Here is a 20,000-nt window from a genome sequence, read left to right as displayed (position 1 = left end):
TTACCTGAAGTAGCTGAAGGGTATCCTTATCACCACGGAGACTATTGCCTAAAGGATCCAGAGCTGGGGGATGAAGGGGCATGGGAGAGCTACTGTAGTAGGAATCACAACCTGATGTGGGCGAAGCAGAAGTATAAAAAAAACCACGAGGAAAAGTAAAATGGCCATTAGTGTTAAAATCAGTTGAGAATGATGATGGTAAATTATTCGTATAAATCTTCCTGTGACACTTTCAATTTTTTAATGTGAATTTCAACTGTTTAATGGTGACTCTTCAAAAGTGAGTATTTGAAAACTCTTTGGTGTGATTTTTCATTTATTATAACACTTGTCAAATCAAGTTTTGTAAAAGATATATTAATTAAATTTCTGGCAATTAAACAGGCACAAAATCAAGATAAAAGAAAATTTAGGTAAGTAGTCTGAAAAGACAAAAAATAGAACACGGATGTATATTCATAAACATACACTGACATCAGAAGAAAGGACAAAATTATATTGAATGACAAAGTCTGCAATATAGCATCCAATTAGTAGGCGTCTACTATAAACGTGCATATATTAATAAAAAAAAGGTTTGTTAATGTCTCTTACGAAAGGTTTCGTCAGGACTTAACAGATGTCTGTCAACCAGGCGATTAGTGTACTCAGTCCCCAAGACCAGTGGTTAGCAGAGTTTATTGCTGCATGAAAAATAATGTGTGCTCTTCCACGTTTACGTACATGCTCGTGCAGTGTCGTGCATACCAGTTAACTTATCTGTAAATATGATTGGTGGGGGTCTTCTCTTCACATATAGACTTGATGAAGCAAATACCTTGTTTCTTGCCTCCCCCACAACCCCACACAATAATTAACCTTGTACTTTGTTCGCCCATCCACTCCATGTATACTTCCCAAAATCCATATATATATATATATATATATATATATATATATATATATATATATATATATATATATATATATATATATATATAGCCAAGGCCACCTTGGTTAAATTATATTGTCACGCGCTATTTAGTGACATACAAGCATATATATATATATATATATATATATATATATATATATATATATATATATATATATATATGCTTGTATGTCACTAAATAGCGCGTGACAATATATTTAACCAAGGTGCCTTGGCTATATATATATATTATATATATATAGATATATATATATATATATATATATATATATATATATATATATATATATATAGGTATAAGCCACGAAGGAAAGCTAAGCAGTAGCTGCAAGATCTTTCGACTCTCAACGTCCTTTACTTAGCAGACAGACTGACTTACGTGAGAAACTGAGAGTATAAGGAAGGGTCGTATAAGTGACAGATAGGGATTATAAAGAGATTAGTACCTGGAATCCAACACACCTGGAAAATGAGTAACTTTTCCAAACAAGCATAAACATGGGCACAATTTAAGAGCAAAAAGATTAAGTCCAACTGCTCAGACACAGGGACAAGGCAATTAAAGGATTATACAGGGCGGCAGCTGACCACATTCAGATCTTTGGCAAACAAAAACTTATTCAGAAAACATATTAAACATACTTAAAGGATGTTGAGTCGAAATATCTTGCAGCTTCCGTTGTTTATCTTTCCTTCGTGGCTTATACCGTTATTTATGCATTTACCACGTTCCAAACTTTCGTGATTCAGTTATACATACATACATATCATATACATATACTATATATATATATATATATATATATATATATATATATATATATATATATTATATATATATATATATATATATTAGTGTCACTTGCCTATTGAACTGACTGGTAGTAAAATAAGATTACATAGAATAATACAATTCTGTAGAGTACTGTGGTCCAGATTATATAGCCGCTATATGTATCCAATGTTTCACGTACCTCTAAAAATTAGGCACAATAGAAAATATTCCAAAATGTGGCTACAAATAAGAAAAATTTTAAATATTACAAAATAAAAACACTTGTTAGAAATGGAAGAAAATAAAAAATTCTCCGTAGAATTGATAAAAAACATCTTTGTATAAATAAAAGTAAAGGAAAGATAAATGTGTGAAAGTCTTAGGATTTTCCCTGGCGGACATACCCTCTCGGCATGTTGACAAATACCCAGAAGTCCGATACGGAAACATCTCAGAAATATTCTGGCGAGAAATATTTATTCCAGGCCATATTTATATGTCTGCGAAAAAAAAATTAGAAAGCTCCGAGAAAATAAAATAATCCTATGACTTTTATAGACTTTCGGTGTATTATTTTTCGAAAAAAAAAAACAGAAATTTCCGAGAAAATAAAATAATCTCAAGACTTTTGTAGACTCTCAATGTATTATTTTTTCGAAAAAAATAGGAAAAAATAGAAAGTTCCGAGAAAATAAAATAATCCCAAGACTTTTATAGACTTTCAGTGTATTATTTTTTTCGAAAAAAAGATAAAAAATCGGAAAAAATAGAAAGTTCCGAGAAAATAAAATAATCCCAAGACTTTTTATAGACTTCCAATGTATTATTTTCCTTTCCGCAGGTACGTTTCAATCTCTTTGTAAGGAGAGACTGAGGTGATTGATTAACGCAGATAAAAAATGCGAACTCATGTATATTCACACCCAAATTACACATGCACTACCATATGTATATTCGTAAAACTGCTACAGAAAGGAAATACATACATCATACAACATTTTCTCTCGGGGGCGCGAGCATTCCTGCATATAAATCGCGTCCTTCACAATTCTCGTAAAAAAATGAATCAGTTATGGAGTTCCTCTGAATATAACTCTTAATGCAAGGCGAAATCGTAGGCCTATAAATGTAAGGCTCGTCGAAGGAATGTTAAACATCCCTACATTGAAATCCTTCCCAAGCGACCTCGCGGCTCAACCTTATCCAAAATTTCATCGTTAAAGTAGTAATATATATATATATATATATATATATATATATATATATTATATTATATATATATACATATATATATAATAATGTATGATATATAATATATATATATATATATATATATATATATATATATATATATATATATATATATATATAATATATGTCATATATATATATATATATATATATATATATATCTATATATATACTATATTTATATATATATATATATATATTATATATATACATATATATATTATGTATACCATATGTGTATATAGATATATATAAATATATATATATATATATATATATATATATATATATATATACATATATATATATATATATATCTATATTTGTATATATATATATATATATATATATATCATATATATATATATCATACATATATATATATATATATATATATATATATATATATATCTACCATTCTTTCTACATGACCAGACCCTTAATATATACCAATCTTGCGTACGTATTCCCTTCCATTCTCTCCACATGACCGGACTCTCTCAAGATCCACCAATCAAATCTAGATATTTTCTCCATAAGACGTAGTACTACTTCTGGCTATTACACATATCGATAGCAAGAACACTTTTTATCAGTGAGTTAGAAAATCTTTAAATGAAATAAAGGTAGGTTTTGCGAACTGCGCTTACTATCAGTAAGACAATATTTAAATGAAATAAACAAAGAACGTTCTGTCACCTGCATTTTCTGTCAGTGTGTTAGAAAATATTTAAGTTGAATAAAGAGAGGTTTATGAACTGCTATTGCAGTTTTTCATTTTTAATAAAAGCTTCGAAATTAGAGTAATAGGCAAATCTGTTACTGCTATCTTTTTTTTCTCAGAACGGCAACTGATTATTGTTTTATGCATGACAACGAACATGTTTATAATAGCTCCTACTTGCAAAGCAAATTGTAAGCAAGAAATAACACTGTTCAAAAGTTATGAAATGCCACTATTTCTTTAACAGAGGTTAAATATTAAATTTTCTGTAACAGACGAACGTGTTAATAGTATTAAACTGTATTTGAGAATGACTTACTTTCTCGTAGAATATGGTGGGTTATCCTTCGTTCTTCAGGCTTTACAATTTATCAGTATTTACACAAACATTTCTGAATATTTACACTCTGCCATGATAAAGCCGAGGACGTAGCTTATCACTGTAAGATTCACTATCGAGTGATTTAATAATACTTTTAAATTATTCTACATCTCGTAGTCCTTTTCTCCTTAATGCACTTTTCTGCAAAAACTTGTTTTACTTTGAAACGGTTTAATGTAGCACTTCTTTTCTATTTTCATGGCAAATATGAATCATTAAAAAAAATATATTTCGTTTATAACTCTTCCTTGTCTGTGTGATTTACTTTGGGCAAAATTAGTTTTCGGTGGTAAAAATCCTTTCCTTATACCTACACTTTAGCTCTACATGGGAATTTGAGTCTCTCTCTCTCTCTCTCTCTCTCTCTCTCTCTCTCTCTCTCTCTCTCTCTCTCTCTCTCTCTCAATCAATCAAGCTATGGATCTCTGAAGTTACTGGGAATCTCAATCTTTTTATTCAGGGTTCTCGTCAAATGAAATCTAATTATTTTTTTGTTGTTGTTGTACACCAAGTCACAATGATGACTATAGTAGATTTACATCAGCCGTGCATTTGATGTCTAGGCTAGTCCGTTACCGCGCTCCTGATTGGCTGTTGATAAGCCAATCACAGGGATGGAAACTCTGTCTCTCGAGAGAGTGCACATAGGCAGGATGTATGTTCCACCTCTCCTGAAAGACGTATCCACCAAGAGAGGTGGAATATAGTTCCTACCCATGTGAACTCTCGAGAGAGACTGAGAGTTTCCAGCCTTGCGATTGGCTTATCAACAGCCAGTTAGGAGCGTCGTAAGGGACTGGCCTAGACATTAAATGCACAGTTGATGTGAATCTACTATAGTTTTCCATATGAATGCAGTCCTTGGTCTATGGAAAGTATATTTTATAGATTTGTTCAATGAAGAAGACAGAGGAGATGCAGAACTAACAGTAAGAGTGGAAGGGGTACGTTTAAGTTTTGATAATACGTGCAGAGGGTGACTTTTTTGCGAGTGTCAGGGACACAATTAAGAGGTTGAAAGAATGGGATTACACGACAGGTTGGTGAGATTATAATATCTCTGATACTGGTGTACGGTGTGAAAAGCTTGACTGGCTAGCTGACCGGAAAACGTAAGGCATGTCTTGATGAAGGAAAAGCTCCCATGGGAAAAGATGTGAGGAACAGTAGTTCCCTTGTAAAGGAGAAAAACATTAAGGACATGGCATTACTGGTGTATAGTAACGTTCTGACTGGGAAAGTATGGGTGTGTGGACGAAGGGTTTATTACGAAATAGGTTATTTGTTTTCAAGCGAGTACATATTCTTATTAATTTATTCATTTGATCAATTTACATCACTAGAAGAGTCAAAATACTGATAGAGTTTCTGCTTCAATTTCAACTTCTTGATCGATATTTTACTCATATCTTATATAACACATAGATAGGCTATCCATTGACTAAAATAGTATTGGAGGGTCCAAAGTTACTCTTACAGCTAAATTATTCATATATCCAAGGAAAACTCATTATGACTTGGTGTACCATTACAAATCACATCACGAAACTGACAAATAAAGCAAAAAGTCAAATAAACTTTTCCACTTTCTCTCGCACATTATCCCCACCATTCTCCTTCGAGGTCACCTCTCCTAACTCTTCTGTGTTTCCACGTACAGATCACAGGCTACTAACTTGTAGGCTCACGAGCCTGCAGAGTGCGCTGCTGCGGAGGAGCAGACGCAGGATAGACATCGTATCCTGCGGAAGGCCTGGCGATGGTGATGCCACTCTGACCTGTAGCGTACAGATTCAAGTTCTTTATGCCACCCACCTGTCCGTAACCGTTCAGCGTTTCTGTGTTGAGAGGAGAGACACAGGGAGAGTTGCTCTGAGCTTCCATTTCAAGAAGAGGATGACAGGTGATGCAGAAGAAGAAGAAGAACCAGGTTCGTTCAGATTCAGAGTGGAAGATTACGCAAAAAAAGTGAGAAAAACAAAATGGGTACGTGCTCTATCCATCTTCTGCTGATGGTACGAAACTTGATAGTAAAAAAGGTCATTCGTCATTCACTGAACTTAAAGATAAAAGACAATGCGAATTGAGCTATAGTTGTGTGAAATAAGAAAGCTTTTTTTTATTATAGGGGGTGATAAACTTGTCGTGCATTTTAGGGCATTAAATCCTGACTTTGCTGTGTCCCTCTCTTAATAATAGGGTCTTCTGATATATTTTCCTCTAATGAATGCAAGCTGTTAGTGAAATGTGATATATTAAATTTTATCATTAGGAGACAAAGCCAGTATTTCTCATCAGTTTAAAAGAATGCGTGTAGGTTTTCCAGTGCCTATAAATCAAAGCTGAATTTAAACACCACTTACCTAGTGACGTAAGCCTTTATTTTTTTAAACACTCCCATTACTGGAACTTTCTCCTTCAGAGTAACTGTTTTATTCAAAGTGTTCGAAAAAATAATTGCAAAGTAAACAATAGAAAAAAACTCATAAAATATTGATGTGCTAAGTAAAGCATAGAAAAAAAACCATAAAGATAATGATATGTAAAATAAACTATAGGGAAAAAAAGTAAAGATCGATTTTTTAGAAGGCTTACCTGCCAACTTTCTCCCATTACTGGAGCGTCTTTCTTCAAAGTGTTGGAAAATTAAAATATACCAAATAAACTAGAGAAAACACCGTAAAAATAATAATATGCAAAATAAACTATAGAAAACAGCCCTAAAAATAATAGTAATCAAAATAAACAATGAAAAAAAGTGAAGATAGTTTTTTTTAGAAGGCTTACCTGCCAACTTTCTCCCATTACTGGAGCTTCCTTCTTCAAAGTGTTGGAAAATTAAGATATACAAAATAAACTATAGAAAAAAAACCATGAAACTAATAATATGCAAAATAAACCCTAGAAAACAGCCATAAAAGTAATAATAGGCAAAATAAACAATGAAGAAAGTAAAGATAGTTTTTTTCTTTTTTTTTTACTTTTTTTGAAGGCTTACCTGCTACCTTAGGAATAATGCCATCTTTCGTCATGGTCTGGTGATGGTGTTTAATGGCGTTCATTCGGCGATTAAGCCCTCCGTCGGGGCGCTGCTGACGGGCAGCCCGACGGGGTTGCTCCACAGGAAGGACTCTTCGTCGCTTTTTGGGCAATTTCGACCGGGCCTAAATGGTAGGAGAGAGACGTTCGAGTGTTTTAGTTTTAGTTTTTTTTCTTTTGTCGAGTGTGATTTTGTGTATCCTTGAGTTTCAAGTGTCTAGTGAGAATTTTTTTTTACTTTTTTTCTTTCTTTTTCTTGAGTGCGATTTTGTGTTTACTCGTGTTTCAAGTATCTAATGAGAAAATGATACTTTTTGATTTCGCATATGTTTCATGATATACAGAAGGCTTCATAAAATTGCTAACTAATTTTAAAAGTCACAAAATGAGTATTTATTGGAAAACAATATTTTCTTGGCAATTGACAGAGTAAAAAAAAATCATGCTTGTTGTAAAAAGAATGTAATAGTAATGTAGATGTGAAACAATAATCCATTTTATTGCCATGCATATTGAAAGAATGAAATATATCTTTAACAAAACCTGTGTTGCAACTATTTATAATAATAATAAAAAAAAAAAGAATACCAATGCTTCATAATTCATTCCAAATTACATTCTGTAGCTAGCGCACTAATAGAAAAAAATAGTGCAGTAACAGAAAAACGTTAGCGCACTGAAATAATAATAATAATAATAATAATAATAATAAAAATAATAATATAATAATAATAATAATGATAATAATAATAATAATAAACTCGTAAATGAACCAACCGAAAAAAAGCTCACTGACGAAAATAAGTTAGCGCACTAACAGAAAAAAAGTCAGCACAGTAACAGAAAATGTTAGCGCGTAATATAAAATGTTAGCGCACTAACAGAAAAAAAAGTTATCGCACTAACAGAAAAAAGGTTAGCGCACTAACAGAAAAAAAAAAAATTTAAAGCACTAACAGGAGAAATAGTTAGCGACTCTTCATCTTACCTGCGTATGGCTATAAAACATGGAGAAGTTGGACACGATGACAGGCACGGGTAGAGATATCGTAAGCACGCCAGCGATAGCGCACAGAGCACCAACAAACATACCCACGTAAGTTCTGGGCACCATGTCCCCGTACCCCACCGTGGTCATGGTCACTATCGCCCACCACAGACCTTCCGGTATGCTCTTGAAATCGTTGTGGGGATTCGCCTGAAGAGATGAAGAAATTATTTTTGTTAATAATAATATTTTGGAGTTTAATTGCATCGTGAAAATAGAATTAGATTATTGTAAGGGAACGTACGTACTTTGGAGAAGAGAGAGATATTATTATTATTATTATTATTATTATTATTATTATTATTATTATTATTATTATTATTATTATTATTATTAATTCACGCTATTTATTGCATTCGGGTGGTTTGAAGAAATGGGTACCCATTTCTTCAAACCACCCGAATGCAAATAAATAGCGTGAATACATCTGACACAGACCATTGCACTCAGCGATCCCGTCCCGAAGATGGCCAAACGAGGTGGCCGAAACATGTAGACGCCTTTAAAAACCAGAAACGAAGAAAAAACAGGGAATACCATATTATTATTATTATTATTATTATTATTATTATTATTATTATTATTATTATTATTATTATTATTATTATTTATTTGTTTATTTATTTTTTTTTTTTTTGCTCTATCACAGTCCCTCCAATTCGACTGGGTGGTATTTATAGTGTGGGGTTCCGGGTTGCATCCTGCCTCCTTAGGAGTCCATCACTTTTCTTACTATGTGTGCCGTTTTTTCTAGGATCACACTCTTCTGCATCAGTCCTGGAGCTACTTCAGCCTCTAGTTTTTCTAGATTCCTTTTCAGGGATCTTGGGATCGTGCCTAGTGCTCCTATGATTATGGTACGATTTCCACTGGCATATCCCATATCCTTCTTATTTCTATTTTCAGATCTTGATACTTATCCATTTTTTCCGTCTCTTTCTCTTCAACTCTGGTGTCCCATGGTATTGCGACATCAATGAGTGATACTTTCTTCTTGATTTTGTCAATCAACGTCACGTCTGGTCTGTTTGCACTAATCACCCTATCCGTTCTGATACCATAGTCCCGAGGATCTTTGCCTGATCGTTTTCTATCACTCCCTCAGGTTGGTGCTCGTACCACTTATTACTGCAGGTAGCTGATGTTTCTTGCACAGGCTCCAGTGGAGGGCTTTTGCCACAGAATCATGCCTCTTTTTGTACTGGTTCTGTGCAAGTGCCGGGCATTCACTTGCTATGTGGTTTATGGTTTCATTTTTCGTATTGCACTTCCTACATATGGGAGAGATGTTATTTCCGTCTATCGTTCTTTGAACATATCTGGTTCTTAGGGCCTGATCTTGTGCCGCTGTTATCATTCCTTCAGTTTCCTTCTTTAGCTTTCCCCTCTGTAGCCATTGCCAATTGTCATCGCTGGCTAGTTCTTCAGTCTGTCTCATGTATGTCCGTGCATTGGTTTGTTGTGCCAGTCCTCTGTTCTGTCTGTCTTTCTCCTTTCTCTGTATTATTTCTGGTCTTCGTCTACTTTTATTAGTCCTTCTTCCCATGCACTCTTTAGCCACTCGTCTTCACTGTTTTTCAGATATTGCCCCAGTGCTCTGTTTTCGATGTTGACGCAGTCCTCTATACTTAGTAGTCCTCTCCCTCCTTCCTTTCGTGTTATGTATAGCCTGTCCGTATTTGCTCTTGGGTGTATGCTTTGTGTATTGTCATATGTTTCCTGGTTTTCTGATCTATGCTGCGGAGTTCTGCCTTAGTCCATTCCACTATTCCTGCGCTGTATCTGATTACTGGCACTGCCCATGGTGTTTATGGCTTTTTATTTTATATATTTCCGGCGTTGAGTTTTGACTTGAGTATCGCCTTGAGTCTCTGCATATTTTCTTTCCTGATCGTGTCCTTCATCTCTTGGTGTTTTATATCCCCTTCTTCCATTATTCCCAGGTATTTGTATCCTGTCTCATCTATGGTGTTTTGATGATGCTCCCATCTGTAGCTTTATCCCTTCAGTTCTCGTTACTTTGCCTTTTTGTATGTTGACTAAGGCGCATTTTTCTATTATTATTATTATTATTATTATTATTATTATTATTATTATTATTATTATTATTATTATTATTATTATTATTATTATATGGGGCCTAGGAAGCAGACCCTCTCTCAAGCATACTTTATTAAAAGTAATGGCTACTTCAGCAGCGTTACGCTTGTAGAGATTCTTCTCTATACAGGGTCAAGATCGGTGTATTTATACACCAATCTTGACCCTGTATTTCATAATGACCTCTATAGGCGCTCCACTAGCCCGTTTAAGTAACATGGAAAAAGCCGCTATTCGAAAAATAGAGAAGAATCTCTATAAGCATAACGCTGCTGAAGTAGTTCCATTACTTTTAAGTATATTATTATTATTATTATTATTATTATTATTATTATTATTATTATTATTATTATTGATTATTATTATTATTATTATTAAAAGCAAAGAGGCACAAGGGTTGAAATGGATAAAACATTCCACTGCTATGTAACTATAAGTATAAACATTTTTAGACAGTGATTCTATACACAGGGATTTCGAAAGGTCACCGTAGAAGCTAATTTTTTTATAAATAAATATATTTGGGCAGTTACATAACAGCGGATTGTTACCTCCATTATTTATCAGTGTTACGCTCTACTTTAATGTCATAAAAACTGAACACAGTCGCTAAAACGAAATGTAAACATTTTGTTTCATGTTTCCTTTGATAATGCATAACAATATTCAAGCATTCCATCGTTTACTTTGAATGATTTGGTACAGAACTGAATAACGGAGTGGCACCCAGATAACTCAGCTTCCTAATCCCAGTTCCCCTTTCCACAGGTGAGCCAAGCATAACAATATTCCAGCATTCCATATCACAGTTCCCCTTTCCACAGGTAAGCCGAGAATTGGAACACGAACAGACACCTGGAATCTCACCTGCAATCTCTCAGCGTAGTAGACGAGGGAGGCGAAAATGACGATTCCTAGCACCAAGAAGAATACTAAAAGTGTGAGTTCCTTCGCCGACGCCTTGAAGGTGTGGATGAGTATCTTCAGGCCTCCCGAGTGGCGAGTGAGCTTGAACAGTCTCAGGATTCGGATGATGCTCAAAAATTCAATGACCTCCGCCGACTTGCCCGTGTTGTCGTCTGCTTTGGGAGGTAAGAGGAGAGGTTTTAATAGAGGTTCTAGAGGTGTGGTTAGCGCAGGAATATGGGAAGGTTTGTGAGACATTGGAATTTACATTTTTATTATTATTATTATTAAAATCAGCCGTTTCCAGAGTAGTTCCAGGGGGTATGATTGTCAGAAGAACAGAGGTGGGAATAGAGGCGTTATTAGCGCAGGAATATGGGAAGGTTTATGAGATATTTGAAAGTTTAAATTTATTATTATTATTATTATTATTATTATTATTATTATTATTATTATTATTATTATTATTATAATCAACCATTTCCAGAGAGTTCCAGGGGTTATGATTGCCAGAGGATTATGGAAAGGACTGTGAGGCATTTGAAAGTTAAAATTTTGCATTATTATTATCATTATTAAAATCAACTGTTTCCCGATTAGTTCCAGGGAATGATTGCCAGAGGAATAGAGATGTGATTAGCACAGGAATATGGGAGGTCTGTGAGACATTTGAGAGTTTATTATTATTATTATTATTATTATTATTATTATTATTATTATTATTATTATTATTATTATTATTATTATTATTAATCAACCGTTTCCAAAGTAGTTCCATGGGTATGATTGCCAGAGGAATATGGGAGATTTGTAGGGCATTTGTAAGTTTTAGAAGTATTTTTTCAATCATCAATCAAACTAGAGAAAGAGACCATCTAATTTTATTTATCTTATGCAACAAGCTTTAGCCTTGAGTTATTTCCCTCAGCTTATCTACTTCGTGTATATTCACGGGCAAACACTTTTAACATGTTAGTGAGCTGAAATACACTCTCTAGGTAATGAGCTGAAAGCCAAAATAATGTATATGAGACTGTATTTTTCAAAATAGAAAAAAGCTTGAAAAATCAGGGAGCTTTTGACTGTTTACATCACGGTCCTCTTCAGCCAATCTTGCTTTTTAACCTTTTTGCACTTTGAAAAATACAGTCTCATATACATTATGTGGCTTTTAATCATTATCTCCGGTCACGGCGTAGTGATGCACCATAGTCACTACCAAGAATTCGGAGAAATGTTCAACTGCACATGAAATTAATAGTATTTTCGATGTATATACACTCAGTGTACAGTGTACCTTGTTAAGATAGATGGGAACGACTTCATAATATCCATAACTTCCATTTGGTACCTTTCATCAGAAAACTTATCAAAAAACACTTTCTTAAAGTTTGGGACAATATCCCACAATGCCAACCACACATGACGTGGAAACCCAAAAGTCTCGCGGACGACAGATATAATTACCTGCAAATTTAGTCTGATTGAGGATGATATCCATGTAGAAGCTAAGAGTGGCTACGAAGTCGATGATGTTGATGGTGTTCTTAACGAACTCGAGTTTCATGGGCGTCACCGTGAACCGGATGAGGATCTCGAAGGTGAACCAGGCGTTGCAGGCGGCTTCCACGTAGAAAAAGGCGTCGTGGGGGTCCGTCCTGCGGAGGAGGGGCGGGTATGCAAAGATTAAGGAAGGAAGGAAACCAAAACACGAATGTATGAATTTAAAGGATGAGGGAAGGGAATGGGAACGTTTAAGGCAGGAAGGAAACAAAGACAAGGAAATGAAAAGGAAGATTTATGGTAGGAAGATGATTTATTTTTTATTAAAGGAAAGGGAATGGGAAGTTTATAGTAGGAAGGGGAAAAAACACGAATGTGAATTTAAGAGTTAAGATTTTTGTAAGACAAGGAAGGGAAAAGGAAGAGTTTATGGTTGGAGGGAAAAAACACGAATGAATGAATTTAAAAGATCATATTGTTTTTATGAAAGGGAATGTTTATAATAAGATTGAAAAAATAAAACACGAATGTATGAATTTTTAAAAAATCAGACTTTTGTAAGAAAGAGAAGGGAAAAGTAAGATCTATAGTAGGAAGAAAAAACACTAAAGTATGAATGTAAAAGGTAAGATTTTTTTTTGTATTAAAGGGAAGGGAATGGGAAGGTTTATAGTAGGAAGGAAAAAAACACGACTGCAAGAATTCAAAAAAAGATTTTTCGAATAAAGAGGAAAGAAAGGTTACCGGGGCAGGGAGAAAAATAGGCCATTGCATGGAATAAAAAAAATCTTGTAATACAGGAAAGGGAAAAGAAAGGTTTTTAGTGAGAGATTTTTCTTTTTTTAATTTTACGTCACTTTCGATTAACGAGGGAAACAAAAGAAAGACTTTGTGAGAGAATGATTCTTTTTTTTTTTGTAGTTTTCGATTAATGACGGAAAGAAAAGACAGAATTTGTGAAAGAATGTTAGTCAGTTGACATAATTTTTTTTTATCAATGACGGAAAGAAAAGAGTTTGTGGACAATTTTTTTTTATTTTTTTATTTTGCGTCACTTTAGATTAATGACGAAAAAAAATACAGAATTTGTGAAAGAATGTTATTCAGCTGACGTAATTTTTTTTTATTAATGAAAGAAAAGGAAGAGTTTGTGAAAGAATGTCTTTAACTTTACTTAATGTTTGATTAATGACGGAAAGGCACTACTCACCTGACGCTAATAAGGTATATATATCCGTATTAGTGAACCCCCCCACAAAAAAAAAAAATAGATATATAAATAAAGATAAACTACTCACCTGTCCTTATTGAGGTACCAGTGCGTGACGTTACTCCCGTTCGGCGAAATTCCTTTGACCGTCACGTTGACGATGACAGGAACTCTCATGTTGGGGTGAGTCTTCAGGCAGAAGGACATGATGGACACGAAGATGAAGAAGACGGACAGCATCGCAATCACCTGGGAAGGAAATGAAAAAGAAGAAGAAGATTAAACCGGTGAGTCTTAGACTTATACTTCGATGAATGACGAGACCTTGTTATATAAAATTGATTAGAAATGGGGAGCCCGTATAGAGGTGATGAAGACTGCGTCCTATAAACATGGATAGAAATTGATTGGCAGAAAAGTCATCGAGACTAGCGTCTGAAAACGTTATTAGGAAATGGCGACCAAAATAAGTTATAAAACAAGCGATTGAACCATGAATGAATAATCACTAGCGACCAAAAAAGTGAGAAAATTGGCGGCCAGAGAAGTTATAAATATTGATTGTCAACAAAGTTATCAAAACTATCAACAAAATGTTATTGTGAATTATTGACCCGCCCCCCCCCCAAAAAAACGTAAAACCAGCGACCAAAAAACTGATTAAAAAAGGCTATAAAAATTTATAAAACTCGTGACCAATAACAATAAGAATAACAATAAGATAAATTGGAGAGCAAAAAGAAATAAAAAATTGTCTGGTGAGCAAAAATGAGATTCAACACTGGTGACCAAAATCAAGTCATACAAATTATCAATTCACCCTGCCCCTGCCCCCCCTCCCCCCAACAACAAAAATTTGAAGCTGGCAACTAGGAAAAAAATTCGTGAACTTATGTTTAGCTGTGCTTAAAAAAATTATGTCACGATCAGTGTTTACTGATATGAAATGAGACTTATGTAAACGACAATAACAAATTAGAAGTGAATCTCAGGAGTCTATTTTAATCATGATTTACTGAACGTAATAAGTAAAGATATTTTTCTCTCAGGCCAAAGGTGAGGGTAAAAAAAGAGAGAAAAAAAAACTAGACGACATTTTGTTTTTAGGTCTCAATTTATTTTCAGCTGTTTAAGGATAGAGCCAAAGGAGAAGTGTCCCATCCGATTAAAAAGAATTTCTAATTTTTTTTTCAGTCTTGATTTATTTCCAGCGTTTTTAAGACTAGACCCGAAGGAAAAATGTCCTAGTCGAAAGTGTTTGCCCGGGCAGTATTTCTGAAGAATAATAATCCTTCAGGCTCGGATGGGCTCCCAATCATTCTCTTTGATTTTTGTCGAACAAGATAGAAGTGACAGTTTTTAAGGCTTCGATTTTTTTTTTTTTTTTTTTTTTTGTATAATTCTTAGCATTATAGTTAAATAAAGTTGCTTGTATGAGCTTCATCGTCTTCGTCGTCAATGGAAGTACTAATAATATTATTATTGTTATCATTCATTCTTAGCATTATTGTTATATATAAAGTAGATTATATCAATATTATCATCTCAGCCGTCAGTAGTAGTACAAATAATATTACTAATCACTTGATGGAATAACATCAAATGGAAGTACTAATGATATTACCATTGTTATCATTCATTCTTAGCATTGTTGATTGTACCAATATTATCGTCTCAGTGGTCAGTAGTAGTACTAATAATATTACTATTAGTGTTACTAATTACTTCATGAGATAACATCATTCTATAACGCGGAATGCAATTACTTCTTCGATGCCCATTGTTGAATTTTGATGAAATATTTATGGTGCTCTAGTAAAGAAAATAGAATGATTTCTCTTTATAACTGGGATTATAAACATCTAACGCTATTATAATCCCTAGAACTTTTTTGTACAAGGACTTAGTATTACTTTATTATTCTGGAAAATAATACTTGCACACTGTTTTTCGGATTCACCTGATTCTCTCATTGTTTTTAAATGTATGTGACTGAACCGCTTCAAAATATATAAGGTTTTTCTATCTAAGGTCTAGACTTCATCACAGTTTCAATTCGCGACACGATTTCCTAACGAAACGAAAGTCTAGAAGCGCGTTTCGTGATAGAGATGCAAAATTCTAAGCCGAAAACATCTCAAAAAATAAATAAATAAATAAATTAATATAAAATAAAATCGCTATGTTCCCATGCTCTGAGCGTATAATGACTTTATGGGGGTTTTGTGGGGGTGGGGGGAGGAGGAAGAAAAGATAATTGGCCCATTATCACCCAGCTTCTTCTCGCACACCTCCCTCCTCCGCGGGACGGGAGCCAATTACTAGCTATTATACCCCGAAGTCTTGTAATGCGCGAGTCTACGTATCCCTTGATTGGGGTTTACGGTTCGGTAAATGTGTTGCGCCCCCCACCAGCCCCCCCCCCCCCCCTCAACCCCCGCGCCGACGATTCTCGTAAACGCACTAAGAAGACGACCAGAATTCGAATTTTTATTACCGTTGATTCTGACGCTAGGCTATTGTTCCTTCCAATGAATTATTCTAAGGCAGTTGACGGAGTGACATTGGAAGGAACAAATGTTAGTGGATATCAAACTGAAATTATTTTAGGCATTTCCACTTTGGTTATTGCTGAAACTATATCAACATGTGGGCAGAAATAAGTATCTATTCTGCAGCTTATTATTGTTGTTTGTAATAATTCGCTTTCCACTAAGCCTACAGCCATTTTTTTTTTAGCTTTATTCTAACGATTCTTTCATAATACTATCTAAAGTACTATAGCGGTGGGCGGCTCGCCTTTAAAAGTCTCAAAACCCAAACGTATTTTATTGAACCTTTATATGATTATTATGAGAGTTACTTTTGCTGAAAGCACAATTTAACATTTCAAAACTATGTCTTCATCATACCATCCGGTATTCTTTTTGGATAACTTAGCGTTAGTATTTTTTTTTTTATCAATACACATCTTAAAGTTGAAACATTTTGCATTGTAATATCTATGTATTCTTGGCATTTGTTGTCCTTAATGCGAATATTATAAAAAAAATGGATACAGTATAGCAATGATTTTGATATGCTGCAACATGCATTGTCCGTATTGCAATGATCAAACTTTCTGCAATGTAATTATTCTCTTCGCTATTATGCTAATGGCGAGAATTTCTGAATTCATAATGGTCATTGCCGCCATTGTCAACCCCCCCCCCCCTCCAACCCCCCCCCCACCCACAAAAAAATAAATAAATAAATACAGTCACTCTGCCTTTCGCTTCCGTGGCGTTTGTTGCAGAAATCATAATGATCTTTGCGCTATATGTTTTTGGAGTTGTCCTTTTCGCAATTTTTCCATCATGGGTGGTAAACGTTTTGCAATATTTACTATAAAAAATCTTGTGTATACGCAGCACTCTTTTGCCCCTTTTTAAGGCCTTCCCGTGTTTATGTAACGCAATATCTTTCCATGAAATGATTTTCTCGTTTTCAGAACAAAAACCAACTTAATTTCCAATTCATATAAGTGCAAGAATGAAGGGAGCAGGTTACGTCACCTGGTAATGTTTTATGACTGAGATCGCAGAGATGAGTTTTGAAACACATATGGACTATACTTAATTTATCACCATTCGTTCTGCCGGAGCTCGTCAGAGTATCGGAGAAATAACTACATGTTTAGTAAATGTAAAAACGTATCATATCTTACATAAACCAGGGCTTCCAAGCGTCAATTTATTTTGATTTTTAAGTAAAAGCTAATCTTTTATACACACATGCAAACACAATGCTCATGTATTATGTTTTTCTCGTACAATTACTCGTGTTCATTATAATTTTCAGTAATTAGTGAAATATAAAAAAGGAATTTTCCTAGTCATTATTATTTTGTAGAATACGAACCCAATTCATATGGAACAAGCCCACCACAGGGGCCATCCACTTGAAATTCAAGCTACCGAAGAATATTATGTTGTTCTTTGGCAGCTTGAGTTTCAAGTGCCTGGGCCCTGTGGTAGGCTTGTTCCATTTGAATTGGATTCGTCTTTTGAGAAATGAAAATAATAATTACTAGAAAATTATAATTAACGCTTTGTTGATGCGAGTAATTATATGTTGAAAACTTAATACACGCGTGTGTTGTGTTTTCCATGTGTGAATGAACGAATAGTTTGTACTTAGAAATCAAAATAAATCAATGGTTTGAAGGCCTGGTTCATATAATATATGTTTTTACATCAACTAAGAATATGGTCTTTATTCCATTACTCTGACGAGTTTCAGTAGACCGAATGGTGGCAATAAATTAACTATAGTTCATAAGTGTTAAAAAAAAAAACCATCTTCGGCTACTTAATCATAAGATATTATCAGGTGACGTAACCTGGCGTCACTTTGGAATCACTTGCCTTTGCCATCCACGAGGAATAGGGTTCATCGAAGAGAGACCAGATCTTCGGTCTAGTCCTCTGCCACCAGCTCACTCGTCCGTTCAGGTAGGCCTCCTCGTAGCCGAATTTTCTGGCTATCTCCTCCTCTGACGGGACATCCGTGTCGACATCCAATTTGTCCAGTATGGCCAACGTTGCCTGATGGATTGGAGAGGTAGGTAATGAATAGATGGATGACCCAAAATGGTTGGTTAGTACGAATTAGCTAAAGAAGGTTCATATTTTATTGATTAGAGCTCTGGAAATAGAATGCTGGATGACCCAAAAGGATTGGTTAGTAAGAATCAGCTAAAGAAGATTTATATTTTATTGATTAGAGCTCTGGAAATAGAATGCTGGATGACCCAAAAGGATTGGTTATTACGAATCAGCTAAAGAAGGTTTATATTTTAATGATTAGAGCGCTGGAAATAGAAAGCTGGATGACCCAAAAGGAATGATTAGTATGAAACAGCTACAGAAGGTGTATTTTTGTTGTTGTTGTCTTATTTATCTTCTGAACTAACACTAACTCTTCATTTTATTACATTATTCATCTGTCATGGCCATCTTTCATGAAGTTTTGGGTGTGGATAGCTGAAATGAAGATATTCGTCTCGACAGCTTAAAACATGATACAAAATGGTTCTCTCTCTCTCTCTCTCTCTCTCTCTCTCTCTCTCTCTCTCTCTCTCTCTCTCTCTCTCTCTCATTTTGGTTAGAATTGCAGGAACATGAGAAATAAGTCAAACGAAAGCAATGACAATTTGCAAAAGTAGTAGGAAGAAACGGAAGAAAGAAAATGCTAAAGTAACTCATACAAAAACTTATATACAAAAAGAAGCACAAAACAAAGATATTGCATTAACAATTCTTTGGCATAAAATATTAAAGTAACTCATACAAAAACTTAGCTTAGAAAGAACTACGAAACAAACATATTGCTTTAAAAATGCTTTGGAACAAAGTACTACAGTAACTCATGCAAAAACTTAGCTTACAGAGAACTACAAAACAAACATATTGCGCTAAAAATTCTTTGTTATAAAATACTAAAGTAACTCATGCAAAAAAATTAGATTAGAAAGAACTACAAACCAAACATATATCTTTAAAAATCTTTGAAATAAAATGCTAAAGTAACTCATGCAAAAACTTAAAAATCTTGCTTAGAGAGAACTAAAAACCAAGCATATTGCATTAAAACTTCTTTGGAACAAAATACTAAATAAGTGATGTAAAAACTATAAAAAAAAAAAAAAAAAACTTAGCTTAGATAGAACTACAAACCAAACATATTGCATAAAAAAATTCTTTGGAACAAAATGCTAAAGTAACTCATGCACAGAAGCACACACAAAACGTACTAAATGCATTAAAAATACTCTGCTGGGTCAAAGGAAAAAATTATGACCGGAGGTCAGAATTTAGCTCAAATAATGGGGAGAGGAAAAACGGTGGCTACTGCATAAAAAATATGATCTTTCCTTTCCCCCTTTTTTTTCTGCGGATTGAGCTCGGGGGCTCTGGAGGGGCCGGCGGTGAAACGATGAATATTTAAGTCGCGGCATAATTCCATCGCTTTAATGAAAAAGGAGGTAAGCAGAGAAATAGTAAGATTTTATTCACATTACAAAAATGAGTCTTCGCTCATTCAAGGCAGAAGATATTATAGACGTCAAAATTGCAGTATGAGCAGAA

General features: G+C 34.3%; 1 protein-coding gene across 1 annotated transcript in view; it reads right to left on the bottom strand.

Annotated features, from left to right (window-relative positions):
- The window catches only part of LOC135224690 (potassium voltage-gated channel protein Shaw-like), a 172,493-nt gene that overhangs the window by 2,114 nt on the left and 150,379 nt on the right, over positions 1-20,000 (bottom strand). Inside the window, 8 exon segments of the mRNA XM_064263958.1 lie at positions 5-111; positions 5,743-5,904; positions 7,065-7,230; positions 8,094-8,303; positions 11,121-11,332; positions 12,627-12,817; positions 13,961-14,121; positions 18,279-18,458. Of these exon segments, the coding sequence (XP_064120028.1) occupies positions 5-111; positions 5,743-5,904; positions 7,065-7,230; positions 8,094-8,303; positions 11,121-11,332; positions 12,627-12,817; positions 13,961-14,121; positions 18,279-18,458 (1,389 nt within the window).

The sequence above is a fragment of the Macrobrachium nipponense genome, chromosome 12, assembly GCF_015104395.2.
Source record: "Macrobrachium nipponense isolate FS-2020 chromosome 12, ASM1510439v2, whole genome shotgun sequence".
NCBI lineage: Eukaryota > Metazoa > Arthropoda > Malacostraca > Decapoda > Palaemonidae > Macrobrachium > Macrobrachium nipponense.
Note: the sequence above shows the minus strand (reverse complement) of the source record. Positions and strands in the feature narration are given on the sequence as shown.